Source organism: Canis lupus, chromosome 36, assembly GCF_011100685.1.
Source record: "Canis lupus familiaris isolate Mischka breed German Shepherd chromosome 36, alternate assembly UU_Cfam_GSD_1.0, whole genome shotgun sequence".
NCBI lineage: Eukaryota > Metazoa > Chordata > Mammalia > Carnivora > Canidae > Canis > Canis lupus.
The window spans coordinates 22,421,592-22,437,377 of NC_049257.1; the positions used below are offsets into that span (position 1 = coordinate 22,421,592).

Below are 15,786 nucleotides of genomic sequence, written 5' to 3' on the forward strand. Positions count from 1 at the left end.
ATGTAGTGACTTCAGATAGAGGTACGTAGGGAAAGGGAACTAGAAACTAAGAAATACCATGGCATGAATTTAAGACGATGAAGACAAAAAGTTAGGGATGGTGGATCTACAGGCCTACAAGAAGGAAGAGGAGATAGCACATGTATAATGATGTCTGAAGGAGTACAGACTCCAAGTAGTATAGATTTTATGTCTTGCTTTACATGAGGAACAAAGTCTTTGGTCTGAGCAAAGTATCTTTAAACATTCCCCACTGGAATAATGACCAGAGGCCAGAGCTTGCACCAAAAATTACAGAGACTGTGTTAAGACTCACTGTGGGACACAGCTATGCAATATTTTCCTATATGTATGCAAAAGAAAGATTTGTTTAGTTCTCTGTGATTTTTATATCCTATTTGTAATGCTATGAAATATATAAACAAATGAAATGCTAATTCCTGGGTCCTCTTGAATAATTTTAAGATACGGGGCATTTAACAATTAAGATGTTAAAAATTGGTTATTTACATACTTATACATGTTGTTAAGGTTAGAGGTGGGAAGAACTTGTAGATTTTGACATAGGTGTCCTATCTCTGGAAGGGGGAGAACTGCCCACTGAGACACAGAGATCTATTTTCGTGGTGCTGCAATTCGTGTTCACAGAATAAAGCAATAGGGAAACACAATGATACTTTTCCTGAAGGTTAAATTTGCAAAATAACACACATTTATTATGCCAAATTACATGTATTGAGGATATTAAAATATGTTCTCGTGGGAGGAAAACAGAAAATACAAGTTCTAGAGAAGGGACTTTGTTTTATATATAAAGTACAGTAAGTAGCTAAGAAAACTTAGAAATAAAAATATACTATAGTTCATCATGTTGATATACATTGTATTCCTTGGAAGAGATGAAGCCATCACCATCATGGTCATTCTTCTTGAAAATATCTTCTAAAACTGCATTCTGATATGACTTGTCACGTGGCTTCTCATCTTTTTCAAATTCCCTTTTCAGGTAGTGATTTATCTAGAGGGCCAAAATAATGTCTTTAATACAGAGGGACCACAGTAAATTTTCAGTAACTTTAAGGAAATGTTTACATGAGGAAACTCTAAGCCTGCTTATAATAAGTGGTATAAAATCTTTAAAAACCATTTGAGGTTTTATTCTTTTAACCTTTGAAGCAATTTTCTGAAAAGAAACATCTTCAAATTAGCTTCCCCTGAGGTTATAGATGGTTACTGGTACATACTCAAAGATTAACATAGGAATTGAATTTTGTTGAAACTAATTGTCTTTCAATAATCTATACTGTCTACATTATGAAAGGAAAATCATTCTTAAGGATTTCTACTAGTAAATAAACTCCAAATTGGCATTTTTTTGGTAATCTCTAAAATTAATGCATATTAATGTATTATCAACAAAACTCAACCATAGGCTAGGTTTCAAAAAAAAATTCAATTAATCTTTCTACATTTCTATAACTCTCCTTCAAATCTACATAACTATGACAACCTCTATAATAATAATGTCAAATAAAGCACAGGTATTAAGTATTCTTTCTCTGTGTAATATGACATTTCTACTAGCCACATGGGGACTCTCAGCACTTGAAACTGGCTCGATCAGATAGAGACATGCTACTCTAAGGGTTAAATATACAACAAATTTTGAAGACAATAAAAAATATTGATAATTTTTACATTGATTTCATGTTGAAAGGGAGGTATTATAGATATACTGAGTTAGGCAAAACATAGTACTAAAATTCATTTCACCAGTTTCTTTTCGCTTTTTAAGATGTGGCTACTAAAGTTTGTAAGTTACGTATGTGACTCAACTATATTTCCATTGGAAAGTGCTAATATATGATAACTAAAAAAAGCAACATACAATAATCTGGAGATAATATTCCGCCAGGCTGGGCACCTTAAAGGCATGAGTATTTTTGAAAGTTAAAGTTGAATTCTGAGAGGTTTTTAGCAGTATGTATCCCAACTCAGTCCAACACGACTAGACTTTATTTTAGAAAGATCAACTGTTCGCAAGTGGGACTTCAGTCCTATCAAGGAAGATACATTTTTCTTCCAGTTGAGCTTTAGCAATCCTATGTAGGTGAAAAGAGTTTTAAAGAACCTCAAATATTCCTCAGTTGCTAAGTAAATATATTTTCATAACCACTATTACCGACTCTCAAGATGTACTTTTCTAGTACACTGTGATGGAGAGGTACAAAGAGACAGTGGGTAAGAACATAACCTTAATTTTGCTGGTGCTAAGTTTCATACTGTCTCTACTTCCTAATTTAATAAAAATACTGTGTTCCTCTCCTCTCCCATCTTACACTAAAGAAATAATTGACTCAATCTTTCTGACAATGAAGGGAAGTAGTTTCTTTTAGTTCATGTTTCAAATCTAGGCTTTGTCTTGCACTCGTTGTGTGGTCTTGGACAAATAATTTAGCCTCTCTGGATCTCAATTTTGTCCTGTTTAATAGGGGGGAAACAGTATCTAGATCGTAGTAATGATGTGAAGATTACTGTAACATTTATAGATGTCAATAAAAGATAGCTATTATTATTCACACATGTGGAAGTCACTCTTACCATCTGGTGATTATGCAGCTGATACCCAAGAGACATTTGGGCAGACTGCTGCTAAGCAGGTCACTGTTTTTGGACTTTCTCTACTTTTATTTTCCAGAAAGAACTACAGAGCCCATAAGGTTGGTCTACTGAAGAGTATTCATGCTGCAGAACATGCCTCTTTGCATTTGATAAGGGATGGTCTGTGTGCACAGGCTGAGCTCTTGGGTGCTACGTATTCATCTGCTGCTGGTCACTCTAAATAAAACTCATAAGGAGTCAACATAAAGTAAGTCCTGGGATGAATATGCCAACCCTCTAATTGTCCTTCTTAAGGAATGGGGGATGTTTTCATTCACATATCCCTCTTCCACTGCTGAGCAACAAAGGAACTGCAGGGGACCATCCTTACTAATATCCTGCAGGAGGAAGTGGAATCAGGGTGGAGGAAGGACTGCAGAGAGAGAGAGGAAAAAGAAACAGAACAAGGGGGCTTATTTGTCTCTTGAAATCAACGACTCAGGTGACTCAGGTACCATCTATATTACTTGGGTGATAGAGTCATGCATATTAAACTGTCTCCAAACAAGAGGGGGGATAGCTGGTCACTCAATGTAAGCAAAAAGGGTATAGTCAGTGGGTTTAAGGAAGGCACCAGTCTTCAACAGTACAAACACTCGCCCTGAAACATATATTCTGGAAATTCCCCAAAAGCAGAAGGGAAGGCCACGGTTAAGAGCACAGTAGTAGGGCAGCCTGGGTGGCTCAGCGGTTTAGCGCCGCCTTTGGCCCAGGGCCTGGTCCTGGAGACCTGGGATCAAATCCCATGTTGGGCTCCCTGCATGGAGTCTGCTTCTCCCTCTGCCTGTGTCTCTGCCTCTCTCTCATGAATAAATAAGTCTTAAAAAAAAAAAAAAAAAGCACAGTAGTAGAGCCAGACTGCCAGGGTGTGGTCTGATTTTGCTACTTAGCGTGGTGTGACTTTAGGCCAGTTACCTAACCTGTCTGGGCATCATTTCTCCCCCTTCTGTAACATAGAGATAATGACAAGTGTCTATCTCATAAACTGTCATAAAGATTAAATGACAGGCTGAGGTGCTTATAGTAGTACCCGGTACTGAGAAAGTATGAAAGAATTTATTATTGCTCTTTGACATCTTTATTAATCCCTCAATTCATACACAAGGCTAACTGGAATGCAGAAGCTGGTTAGTGAACTCCTGGCTCCCACTTACTAAGTTTCTAATGCACACAATTCAAATTCTTGCTAGCTCTTTTCATAATCCCATGTAATCCCCACAATCCTGTGAGGTAGAAATTACTGGCACTGTTATAAATTCCTACTTGAACGAGATCGGTTCTTGTAGTCTAGAAGCTGGAAATGCCCTGTACAGATTAGCTTGGTATTTTAATGACCCTCTGGCAGGGAGGAAGGCAACTGAACAGGATGACTCAGTTACAAAGTTTTATATTAAAAAAGCAATTTTCTTTCTTCCTGAAGCTCAGATTTTTTTTAGCAACCAGCTCTATAAAAGCAAAGTAATCAGCCCATGCTCAGTAGAGCTAAAAAAAATAACAGATGTAACATAGACGTGATGAAAAATTAGGCCTTACGCATTGAATTTGTTTGAATTACCTCAGTTTTAGAGAGTTGCCGGTCATTGTCCGTGTCTATCTGTTTAAATGTTTCAATGCTTCGTGGTCCTTTGGTCACCGCATAAAGTTCAATCTCAAAAATCAATGTTGCATCGGGTGGAATCTTGCCTTCTGCTAAAGGTATAATTTTTAAGTTTAATTTACATGAAGAAAATGTTCAAATATGCATTCATGAATAGCCATTATAGCATTATGATTGTTATTTCCTGTTTATAAAAACCGCTTACTAAACACTTTTAAGGAAAAATTTTCAGTGTTTTTAAACCAAATCAGCTTTAAGAACCTAGTGGGCCATTACTTCCTAATTGAATTAAAATAGACACAACTCGTGTATTTTTTATTAATATACCCTGTCATTATACAGAGCTAGTGCAACGAAGAAATTCATGGGCAGAAAAATTTCAAAGTGTAAATCAGTAATCTTTTAAAAAATGATACTGTAGAGTTACTTGGAAGCATAAAGAAAACATCTATTTCAATACACTTGTTTATCCAATCCTTTACAGACATTAAAAAAAATGAGTGCAATGACAGTAACACTTTTATGAAATCTCTAATCACATAAAAAGTGTTAAGTATTAAGTTGAATAGTCCTCCTGAATAAAGTTAACCTATTCACTGATGTCACAGATGATCTTAGCAAGCTATGGGCTATTTCAGATGACCATTTCATGAAAATAATCTGCAGAAATGACTCGCTAAGAGGCAGGGTTTAGCTTGTGTCCCAATATTGCCTAGAGTTTCATCCATTACAGGCACTCAGATATTTGTTGAATGAATGCCCCTGTGGTTTATTTTTTAAATGGCTGTTTGTTCTTTGAAGGAAATAGGAACTTCTTTAGTGAAACAGTGGAGAATTCTTGCTAAAGTATTCCTATAACCCAAAAAGAAAAGAGCTTGAAAGCTGTAACCGAAAGGAGAAATGATCAGTCATCTCCGAAGCCAGGACATAGAAAAATCTGCCCATGCATCCTCTGACTAATGGAGTTCCAAGCAATGTACCACCTATTACCTAACTTTAGAGTAAAAGAGGCAGAGATTAATTCAATGATCATTTTTACAAAATCCATTCCTATTCTGTCCAATGACAATCTCCTTATGACAGGGAAATAACTAATGACAATAAAGACAACCTAAAAACACAAATTTCTTAAGAAAAAATAGTACAAGTACATACAAGTTTCCCAATAACTCTACTATACACACAGAAAATACTGCCAATCAGCTTTTGTCTTACAGAGAAATTAGAGCACAGGAAAGAGAAAAAAGGTGAATTTGCTATAGAATTACCTGTATTTAGAGAAGCAGATCAAAGGCGTGGGAGTTAATGTAAAGAATCTATACATACCAGGTGTACTGTTAATTAAGCACTAAAAGTCACATGCATTTCAAGACATGCAGGGGTGCTTGTCACGTGAAGCAAGGATATTGCACAGAGGAAAGCCTTCTTCAAGTACCACCTAAAATAAAGTCATGCTTGACGTTAGGTCTCAATAACATCTTATTTAAAAAAGCTTATTCGATCAAGAAGCAGTTTGTTAAGCAGTTACCCAGGGTCTCCCCACTCAACTTTTTCGTAATCTAATCCTACCTATTGTAATGCAGATAAGCCAGCAGTTAAGTATGTTCCAAAGAACAAGCTTTTGTTGGGCCTCAGTTTCCTTATGTGTAAAACAAAAGTGCTGGTGGTGTTACTAATGAGATTCAACTTTTTATGTTTATGAGCAACACCTCAAATTGAATATGAACTAACTTCCTCAGAGTTAAACGAGTACATCTCTGTAGCAAGTAAGTATCTGGTTTATTAATAGCTTAGGCAGTTTATTAATAGCTTAATTAGCTTAGATTACCTTAGCCTGGGCAATCATTCATAGCTAAGCATAAGCTAGTTTACAAAAAGGATAACAAAGTGGTCATTTGCTACAGGGAAGGGGGCCCAAGAGGATGGATGAGCACCTACTGATGACACAGGATGTAGTTAAAATGAGCCTAAAAGGCAAACTTTGCCTGTATCATCTTGCCTAGGATCGGCCTCAACCTATGACAATATTTTTGGGCAAGAATTGCATTCAACTTAATTTATCTTTAATTTTTTTCTCTCCTTCTCCCAGATTCCTCAACAACTAAAAATAGGATAGATAAATTATGGTTCCATGGGAGCTATTTTGATTGGACCAAATGATTGGCTGAAAGCCTTGAGAATGAAGCTGTAGTTACCTGGAGCTGTCTCCCTCCATAGGAGTTTTTGGTCTGATTGGGTCTGTTTTGTGCCACTAGCTTCCCTGCAATCCAATTTGGGGCAGCAATCCCCTCCTCTTACTCGAAAGAACAGGTAAGAGAATCACTACTATTAATAAGTTAACCAAATATTTTCAAAGATGGTGTGACCTTTCTGACGAAATATTTGGGAATAATGACAATATCTCTTCGTAGAAAACTAATCCTTAACGACTTTAATTATATACGAAATATTTCAAATAAGTGGAGATAGCAAGGGTTCTAAATAGGTGAGGAGGGAATAATTCTTTAGTTTTCACAAAGCAATAGAGAGCAAGAACCTAAATGAGAATGCAAAGTAAAAACCAACCCTCTGCCAGGCTGACCATTTCCCCCCCTTTAAACACTTTCCCTCTTTATTCAGCTCCACTTTTAATGTTAGCAATTAAAAAAATTTTTAATTTTGGAAAAAAATTTTTTTAAAGATTTTATTTATTCATTAGGGACACACAGAGAGAAGCAGAGACACAGGCAGAGGGAGAAGCAGTCTCCCTGCGGGGAGCCCGATGTGGGACTCTATCCCAGGGTCACGCCCTGAGCTAAAGGCAGATGCTCAACCGCTGAGCCACCCAGGTGCCCCTAATTTTGGAAGAATTGATACATGTGCATGGCAAAAAAATTTAAACAGTACAAAATATTAGAGAGTAAGACATCTCCTTACCCTCACCCTCAGGCTTCCTTCTCAGGAACACTTAATGTCATCAGATGACTGTGTATCCTTCCACATATAAATATGGAGAGGAGATTCATGATGCATATGTGAAATCCTGCCCCTCCCATGTAAGATCTTTGAGGATAGGAAGTTGTTTCTTCTTTGTACACGGTTTTATGCTCAAGGCCTGGGACAGGGCTTGGCACTGATGCTCAATAAATACTCCTTGCATGAATACACTCTATCCCATTTCATTTTATTATTATATTTAAGATTTTATTTATTAGAGAGAGAGTGTGTGTGTGCATGAGTGGGGGAGGTGGGAAGGAGCAGAGGGGGAGGGAGAAGCAAACTCCCACCTGCTAAGCAGGGAGCCCAATGGGGGGCTTGATCCCAGGACCCTGAGATGATAACTTGAGCCAAAGGCAGAGGCTAAACTGACTGAGCCACCCAGGCACCCTATCCTATTTTTCTTTTAATATATTAATATATATGGCTCTGTGGCATTCTTTTTATTGGCAGCACCATAATCCATTGTACCAATATAGCATAATTTAACTAATTCCCTATTGTTTTTTTTTTTTTCTTGTTGAAGATTTTATTTATTTATTCATGAAACACACACAGAGAGAGGCAGAGACACAGGCAGAGGGAGAAGCAGGCTCCATGCAGGGAGCCCGACATGGGACTCATCCTCCTCCTCTGACCCCAGGATCACGCACTGAGCTGAAGACAGAAGCTCTACTGCAGAGCTACCCAGGGGTCCCTTAACAAATTCCCTATTGATGGATACTCAGGTAGTTTCCGGTTTTTTGCTACCAAATAAAAGCCTGATGAATGTCTTTTATATATACCTTTGTGTAACATTCCTGTAAATGGAACTATTGGGTCAGAGGGTATGTGCTTTTAAATCTTGATAAAAATTGCTAGAAAGATCGAGTGATTTACATTCCCAGCAATAATGCATGAGACTGCTACTTTTCTATACCTGTGCCAACTTTTCTGCCTTTGAGAATCTGATCAGTGAAAATGGTGTCTCATTTTGTTTTCTCTTTCTTTAATTATTAAGGCAACTAAGTATTCCCATAGATTTAAAGGTCATTTGTATTTTTTTGCTAGTGGGCTGCCTGCCTATTTTTAGGACTAGATCATTTTTATTACTGGTAAGTGTCTTCATCGTAGTTGGAAAAAATTTCCCCATTTATCTGCTCTACTTAGGTTCTCAGATCTTATAGTGGGATTTTAAAAATAGGAAAGATATTGAAAGAAGCAGTTCATTTTTTCCACATTTCAAGGCTGCTCCTGAATTTGGGTAATAGTGACTGGCAGCTTTTTTATATTTAGGTGTTTTTTTTTTACTACATTTCTGTGCTGTCCTTTTACTCTAAAATCTTATGTTTCAGTTTCCTGAATTTTATGAATTTGACTTTGGTTCTGCTTAGCTAAGGTATATGCTATAGACATTTATGTAATGATAAAATAACATGGACTAAAACAAGTAAAAATGACTAAGGTAGAGCTTTTAAAATATACAGGATCTTTATGAGTACTGCCACTACGTGAGGGAAAGAACTCTGGCCAGAGATCTGTCTTCCAACAATGCCTTATTTTCTTTATTTGTAAAAAGTGGGGACCATGGTGGACTGGACTAGAAACAGCTTAAGTTTATAGCTCTGTAACTATTTCTCTGTGATTTTAAAAATATTTTTTATTTTTTTTAGTGAGTCAAAAATTTTTTTTAATCGTGGGGAATACATGTAATGTAAAATTTACTACTGGAACCATTTTAACCATACAGTTCAGTACAGTTTCCTACATTCACATTGCTGTGCAACCAATCTTCAGAACTATTTCACCTTGCAAAGCCTCTACTCCACCCTCTCCCAGCGCCTTGGCAACCACTTTTCTTCGAATTTGACTATCCCGCATACGGCGTACAAATGAAACCATACGGTGTTTTTTTTTTGTGATTGACTTATTTCATTTAATATAATGTACTCAAGGTTCATCTGTGTTGTAACACGTAGAATGAATGATATTCTATTTTATGTGTATACATGTTGTTTTTCCATTTATTGGTCAATGGACACTGGGGTGATTTCCACTTTTTGGCTATTGTGAATGGTGCTGCTATGAACAAGAGTTTACAAATATCTCTTTGAGACCCTGCTTTTACTCTTTTGGATATATACCCAAAGCTATGATTTATTTTTAAATATAACTTAGAAATAATAATATTAAAACACCTTACCATAGCCTTCCTTTCCATATGCAAATGAAGGGGGTATAATCACTTTCCGTTTCTCTCCAGGGCACATATCCATCATCGCTATGTCTAGGCCTTTTATGACTTGCCCAACACCAAGAACAAACCATTTGGGGTGGCCTTCGTTTTGTGTCCGGCTATAATAAAAAACAACACTTAGGTAAGCTGATTTTAAGAAAAATAAAAATTAGGGACACCCGGGTGGTTCAGTGGTTAAGTGTCTGCCTTTGGCTCAGGGCGTGATCCTGGGGTCCTGGGATCATCCTGGGTCAGGTTCCCTGCAGGGAGCCCACTTCTCTCTCTGCCTATGTCTCTGCCTCTCTCTCTCTTTCATGAATAAATAATCAAAATCCTTAAAAAAACAGAAAAAGAAAAATTAAACTTTAAAATACACGGGAGGGGCACCTGGGTGGCTCAGTTGGTTAAGCTCTGCCTTCTGCTCAGGTCATGATCTCAGGGAACTTGGCTGGGGCCCTGCATTGGCTCCCAGTTCAGCCAGGAGTCTGCTTCTGCCTCTCCCTCTGCCACTTCCCCTGCTCATGCTTGTTCTCTCCCCCAACCCCATCAAATAAATAACATCTTTAAAAATATATATATATACCTTGGACATTTAGTTACAATTTAAAATTGGGAGTCCTCTCTTTTCCCATATTAACATTCATTCTGAACCCCCTGGCGGGATGTTTGGCTCAAACTTCTTTCATAAAGCCAGAAAGAAGTATGATTTGCCCAAAGCTAGTCATTAGTCATGTCATTATCTTTTTAATTGCCATCTTCACAAATACTATTCAGTAGTTCCCTTTTTTTTAAAGTTTTTTTATTTTTTATTTTTTTTTTTAAATTTATGATAGTCACAGAGAGAGAGAGGCAGAGAGAGAAGCAGGCTCCATGCACCGGGAGCCCGATGTGGGATTTGATCCTGGGTCTCCAGGATCGCGCCCTGGGCCAAAGGCAGGCGCCAAACCGCTGCGCCACCCAGGGATCCCCAGTAGTTCCCTTTTTAATAGATCTCGGGCCTCCAACTAGCTGCATGGCTTTGTACAAAGAACTCCTTTAACCTTTCTGGGTTTGTTCTAAAAAAAATGATGGTGCAGGTTTAGCCTCAAAAAGTCATTTGAACAATTAACATTTGTAAAAATAATAATAATAATAATAATTAAAATTTGTAGCTTTTATTACATATATCTATTTTCTTCCAAATGTGAAAACTAACTCTCCCAATCCTATCTTTATGAGGCAATGGTACAGATGAAGAAAAGCCATTCTTCCTCTGAGTAACAAACGATCAATTAAATCAGAGCAGGCAGTGATTGAGATTGGGGGGGGGGGGGGGCGGAGAGATGGGAAAACACAGGACCCATAAGACACCAGGGGGCAAGTTATTGGTGTTCTGGTTTTTGGATACAGCTGGAAAGTGGCCCTGAGCCTGTAAATACCGTGCTTCTGAAGGCTAAATAAAATCTCTCAAACTTTTTCTACATAAATCTTTATAAAGTGATTCCAACAGGGCAGCCTGGGGGGGCTCAGCGGTTTAGCGCTGCCTTCAGCCCAGGGCGTGATCCTAGAGGCCCAGGATGGAGTCCCACATCCGGCTCCCCGCATGGGGCCTGCTTCTCCCTCTGCCTGTGTCTCTGCCTCTCTCTCTCTGTGTCTCTCATGAATGAATAAATAAAATCTTTAAAATAAATAAAGTGACTCCAACATACGGCAAAAAAAAAAAAAAAAAAAAAAAAAGTTGAGAACAGCCTTGCAGACAATACCTTGACTTCTATAGATCCCAAAGGGGGTGGTGGTGGAGGTGGTCTGGGTGTGTGTGGTTGTACTGATTTCCGATGATCTCTTGGGCCAACATGTTCAATAGTTGAAAAAGTAACCGTTCAGTAGGGGACTGCATATCGTAGGAGTCCACTTCTCCCCCCGGGGTGCGATAACAAGAACAAGCCCCGCACCAACCACTGAGGCTTCTGGTCGGTACAGGGGAGCCTGGGTTCCATGCACCAGCTGCGCGCAGGAGCAGTTCACAGCATTGCCTACCTGCAGTAGAATTTCGAGCCGTCGCTCGCCAGGTAGCCGTCGTAATGCGCATTTAGCAGGTCTCCCTTCTTGCTGCTCTTGGAACAGTTTTCTGGACGATGCAAAACTTCGATTTTCACTGCCTCTGTGCTCCCCTCTTCCTTTTGTCCCTGAGCAGTAATAATGCCCCCTACATAAAAGAAAATGAGGAATCTGAGTGGAAATGGCATGATTCCCGAAGCTGACCCCCCCCCGATGACCACGGCGTCCCCCACGCGTGTCACTCGCGCTCAGCTGCAGCGGCCAGGGAGGGCAGCCGAGTTCCGACGCGTGGCAGGCATTGTTCTACGTCACAGAGGGCTGGGGGCGGGGCCACGAGGGGGCGGGGCCTCAATGGGGGCGGGGCGACCAGGGGCCACGCCCCCTCCGGGCTGCGCGCTCCGCCTCGGAATCCCCGCGCCTCGGATGGTTGTCACCGGTCTTGAAGGCTCTTGCACCACTCCTCGGAAAATCCACGTATTTTACGGACTGTTTCCTCGGGCTTCGGTGGTCACGATCGCGTTTCCTAAAATGAAACCGGCCGGAGACATACACACACAGCCTGGGACTGGGATGTTGTAGTCAGAGAATACGGCTGTCATTTCTGGGCGTAAAAGGTTTGTCTTCAACCCCCCCCCCCCCCCCTATAGGGAACGAGCCGGCCATCGGGGGAGGCTCTCTGCTGCTGGGGGGGAGTGTCCTTGAAAGCACCTCCTCGGGGTGGAGTCACGCATTACGAGGTTCCAGGCTAAGCCACACACTATCTTTTTTTTTTTTTTTTTATGATAGTCAGAGAGAGAGAGAGAGAGAGGGGCAGAGACACAGGCAGAGGGAGAAGCAGGCTCCATGGACCGGGAGCCCGACGTGGGACTCGATCCCGGGTCTCCAGGATCGCGCCCTGGGCCAAAGGCAGGCGCCAAACCGCTGCGCCACCCAGGGATCCCAGCCACACACTATCTGACGCCACCTGGTCGCCAGTAAACAGCAGGTGCTGCAGCTCCTCGCCCCGTCAAAGGCGTTTCCCACCAGCCAGCTCCAGCGATGTGGGACCTGCAGCTGGTTTGCATTTCTTTCCCCTCCTCTCCACTCGGGGCCGCCCTTCATTTGAGGGCTCGTGGGAGATTGGGGGAAAACTTGACGGTGTCCTTTCTCTTACCAGCTCTGCGAGCCTGGTGACCATCCACTGTACACGGATGAGAAAATGAAGTAATTGGAGTCTTCGGCCCTTTTGTTCCAATCTCACAGCTAATATGCAGCCGGGGTTTGGCCGAGTTTGAACACAAAGCCAGTCTTAACCCCGCGCAACATTTTATTTAGTATGAAAAACTTCCAAATATACAGAAAAATTGAATTTTATTACCCCCATCACCGCGGCCTTCTAGCCACCCCACGGATTGTCTGTCTCAGCAACTGTAACTATATTCATGACACAGCCATCCATCCTCTATCGGTCTCCCTGCCCTTTCACCGAGTCACCTGGTTTCCAACTGAACACCCCAACACTTTCTACAGACCAAATCAGAAAAGCTTCAGCGCAGGCCTAGATCAGGCTCTGGAAAGAGAGGTGCCGTTCTAGCTGGCTCGGGGATGCGAGGCAAAACCGCAGCACTGAGCCGGCTTGGCTCAACGCTTGCAGCATTTCATAAGTCTGAATTATTGTCATTATTTTTTTAAAAGATTTTATTTATTTATTTATGAGAGAGAGAGAGAGAGAGAGAGAGAGAGGCAGAGACACAGGCAGAGGGAGAAGCAGGCTCCCTGCAGGAAGCCGGGTGCGGGACTCGATCCCAGGACCCCGGGGTCACGCCCCCAGCCCAAGGAGATGCTCAACCGCTGAGCCCCCCAGGCGCCCCCTGAATTATTGTCATTATGTAAGATGATCATTTCTTAAAATGAAAGCTAGGAGAAAGCCATGTCTAGAATGAAATAAATCCCAAAGTCTGGTTCCCTGTTTCATATTCTTTTTGTTTTTTATTTTAAAATGTCCCCCCTGTTTTATATTCTAAATGAAGCAGAGGCCATCTGAGGTTAGTTGTCGGCGTGGGGACCGTCCCCTGGGGCGGCGCCTTCCCGGGGGACCCTCAGCGCACACTGCCCTCCCAGGAGATCATTTCCTGGGCCCCCCGAGTGTGAGGAGGCAAGGAGCGAACCACAAATGCGTGGTCTTTGACGTTCCTGGAACGACCACCCGCCACCGCCGGCGGGGGGGAGGGGGAAGCCCGAGAGGCCCGCGCCTCCTGCGGGACGTGCGCGCGGGCGGCGGGTGCTCGGGGTTCCCCGGGGCTGAGCGCGCCGCGGGCTGCAGGCCTCCGCCCGCCGGCTCGGGCCTCTCCCGGGGGTGGGGGTGCGGGTGGGTGGGGGTAGGGGGGTGGACGGGGGCTGGGAGACCCGGGGCTGGGGGGGGGGGCGGCGGAGGAGGAGTCCTTGGCCCCGCGGGAGGCCTGGGCTGCACCCCGTCTCCCGGCCCCCTCCCCACGGGGTGCAGGCCTCCGCCCGCCGGCTCCGGGCCTCTCCCGGGCAGGGGCGGGGGACGAGGGCGGGGAGACCCAGGGCGGGGGTGGGGGGGGAGGAGGGGGAGGAGGAGGAGGCCCGGGCTGCACCCCCCGCCCCCCGGCCCCCTCCCCGCGGGGTGCAGGCCTCCGCCCGCCGGCTCCGGGCCTCTGGGGGGGTAAGAGGGGAAGACCTGGGGCGGGAGTGGGGGGGCGGCGGCGGAGGAGGCCCGGGCTGCACCCCCCGACCCCCTCCCCGCGGGCTGCAGGCCTCTGCCCGGCAGCTCCGAGCCTCTCCCGGGCACGGGGGGGGACGAGGGCGGGGAGACCCGGGGCGGGGTGGGGGGGGGAGGAGGAGGAGGAGGAGGAGGCCCGGGCTGCACCCGCCCCCCCCCCGCCCCCTGGCGCCCGGCCCCCTCCCGCGGGGCTGCAGGCCGCGCCCGCTCCTCCGGCCCCGCCGCCGGGGAGGGGTTTCCCGGGACGAGCCGGCCCCTTTCATCCAGGAAGTGAAAGCGACGTCGGGGTCAATGAAAGCAAGCGGGGAGCCCGGGGCGGGGGGGGAGGGCGCAGCCGGGGCGCGGGAGGGCGCAGCCGCGGGCTGGCAGCGCGAGCCGGAGCCGGGGGCGCTGGTGCCTGAGCCTGTGCCGGTGCCGCCGCCGCCGCCGCCCGGGGATGCGAGAGCCCGCGCGGGGCGGCCCCCGAGCTGCACGCGGCGGCCGCCGCCCCGGCCTCTAGGGGCCGCCACGTCCCGGCGGCGCGGGCTGAGCGCCGGGGGAGTCGGGCCGGGAGCGGCTGCCCACGCTCCGCGCCCACCCAGCAGCGCGGCGGGCGCCCGGCCGGAGGATGCGCGGCGCGGGGCCCTGAAGCATGGAGGGGGTTCTGTACAAGTGGACCAACTACCTGACAGGTCGGAGCGCGGGGCCCCGGGGGGCGGCGGGACAGGCCCGGGCCTGGGCGGCGGGGGCGGGGGCGGGGGCGGGGGCGGGGGCGGGGGGTGCACCTGGCCCGCGGCGACCCTCGCCGAGCCCCGCGCCCGGTGCTGCGGGCTGACCCGGCGCCCGGCCCCCGCCCTAGGAGCGGGCTCTGCGGGGCTGGCCTCCAGGCCGCGCGCCCTCCCGGGCCCTCGGGTCCCCGCGTCACCCTCCCGGTTTCCTCCCGTAGCTTCCGGGACAGTTTCCAGCCCCGCCGCCCGGGTGGTCGCCGCCTCCGCCCACCGCACCCTTCCCTCGGCGCCCGTGGCCCACGGAGTCGTCCGCCCTGGGGCCGGGGTGGCTCCTCTCAGATCCAGATTCAGTGTTAAGAAATCTCTCCTCTGTTTCTTTTTCTTTCTTTTTATTTTTTTTTAGCACGGTCATTTAAAAAGTTCCCTGTGGGGAGTTGTTAAACTGTTCCCAGATCACGTTCTCTTTTAGGAGTTGGTTGTCGGATACACCTTTAGGTTTTGGAATCCAGGTAAGTGTGTGAGAAATGGTTGGAGGCCAAGTGCAAATACGCACAAGTGGACCAAGTCAGGTCCGTGTCACCCGGGAAGTGGGTCGGAAGGAAAAATCTCTGGACTTTGGAGTTTTGCAGAAATGAGAGACCAGCAGGGCCGTGACACCAACAGCCTTGCTCATTAAAAGAGCCTTAATTCCGAGTCTTAGGCTCATCTCTGCCGATGAGCCATCAACCGACACTGAAGACCAGACACTTACCGTCTAAAGATCTCAGTCTGTGAAGCACAGGATGAGCAGTTCGTTTATCTTGAAGGTCCAGGATTCTGTGATCTCGCCACATTACGGGAAAGGAAATGGGTTTAAAATAAGGTTACGTAG

The 15,786-nt window shown here is 45.2% G+C and overlaps 2 protein-coding genes across 5 annotated transcripts in view; one reads left to right on the forward strand and one right to left on the reverse strand.

The window, feature by feature from the left end:
* Positions 1-689: 689 nt before the first annotated feature.
* On the reverse strand, positions 690-11,807 carry FKBP7 (FKBP prolyl isomerase 7). Of its 2 annotated transcripts, none has more exons than XM_038584978.1 (4): positions 11,466-11,781; positions 9,417-9,568; positions 4,217-4,350; positions 690-1,018 (listed from the first exon to the last, which is right to left on the reverse strand). In XM_038584978.1, the coding sequence occupies exons 1-4, from the start codon at positions 11,672-11,674 to the stop codon at positions 857-859; spliced, it is 657 nt and encodes a 218-aa protein (XP_038440906.1). In that variant the 5' UTR covers positions 11,675-11,781; the 3' UTR covers positions 690-856. The 2 variants fall into 2 exon arrangements, with proteins under 2 accessions (XP_038440906.1, XP_038440907.1); XM_038584979.1 differs by having other exon boundaries at positions 857-1,018; positions 4,217-4,347; positions 11,466-11,807.
* Positions 11,808-11,859: 52 nt separating this feature from the next.
* PLEKHA3 (pleckstrin homology domain containing A3) overlaps positions 11,860-15,786 on the forward strand; it is a 29,720-nt gene continuing 25,793 nt past the window's right edge. The window contains exon 1 of one of the 3 annotated variants that reach the window (XM_038584976.1): positions 11,860-12,100. Coding sequence is in view for 1 of the 3 variants with exons in the window: in XM_038584975.1 (XP_038440903.1) it covers positions 14,840-14,879 (40 nt within the window). In the remaining 2 variants the exon portion in view is untranslated. Of the gene's footprint in view, positions 12,101-14,743; positions 14,880-15,318; positions 15,425-15,786 lie in introns of those variants that run through there. The other 2 variants (XM_038584975.1, XM_038584977.1) reach the window with 2 other exon arrangements.

Bases quoted from the DNA above. Each gene is read 5' to 3' on its own strand.
- FKBP7 (XM_038584978.1), bottom strand. From the start codon at position 11,674: ATGCCATTTCCACTCAGATTCCTCATTTTCTTTTATGTAGGGGGCATT. The intron at 4,351-9,416 runs GTAAGGTGTTTT...TTATACCTTTAG, and splicing joins ATATGGAAAGGAAGGCTATG to CAGAAGGCAAGATTCCACCC. The intron at 1,019-4,216 runs GTAATTCAAACA...TTGGCCCTCTAG, and splicing joins GGCAACTCTCTAAAACTGAG to ATAAATCACTACCTGAAAAG.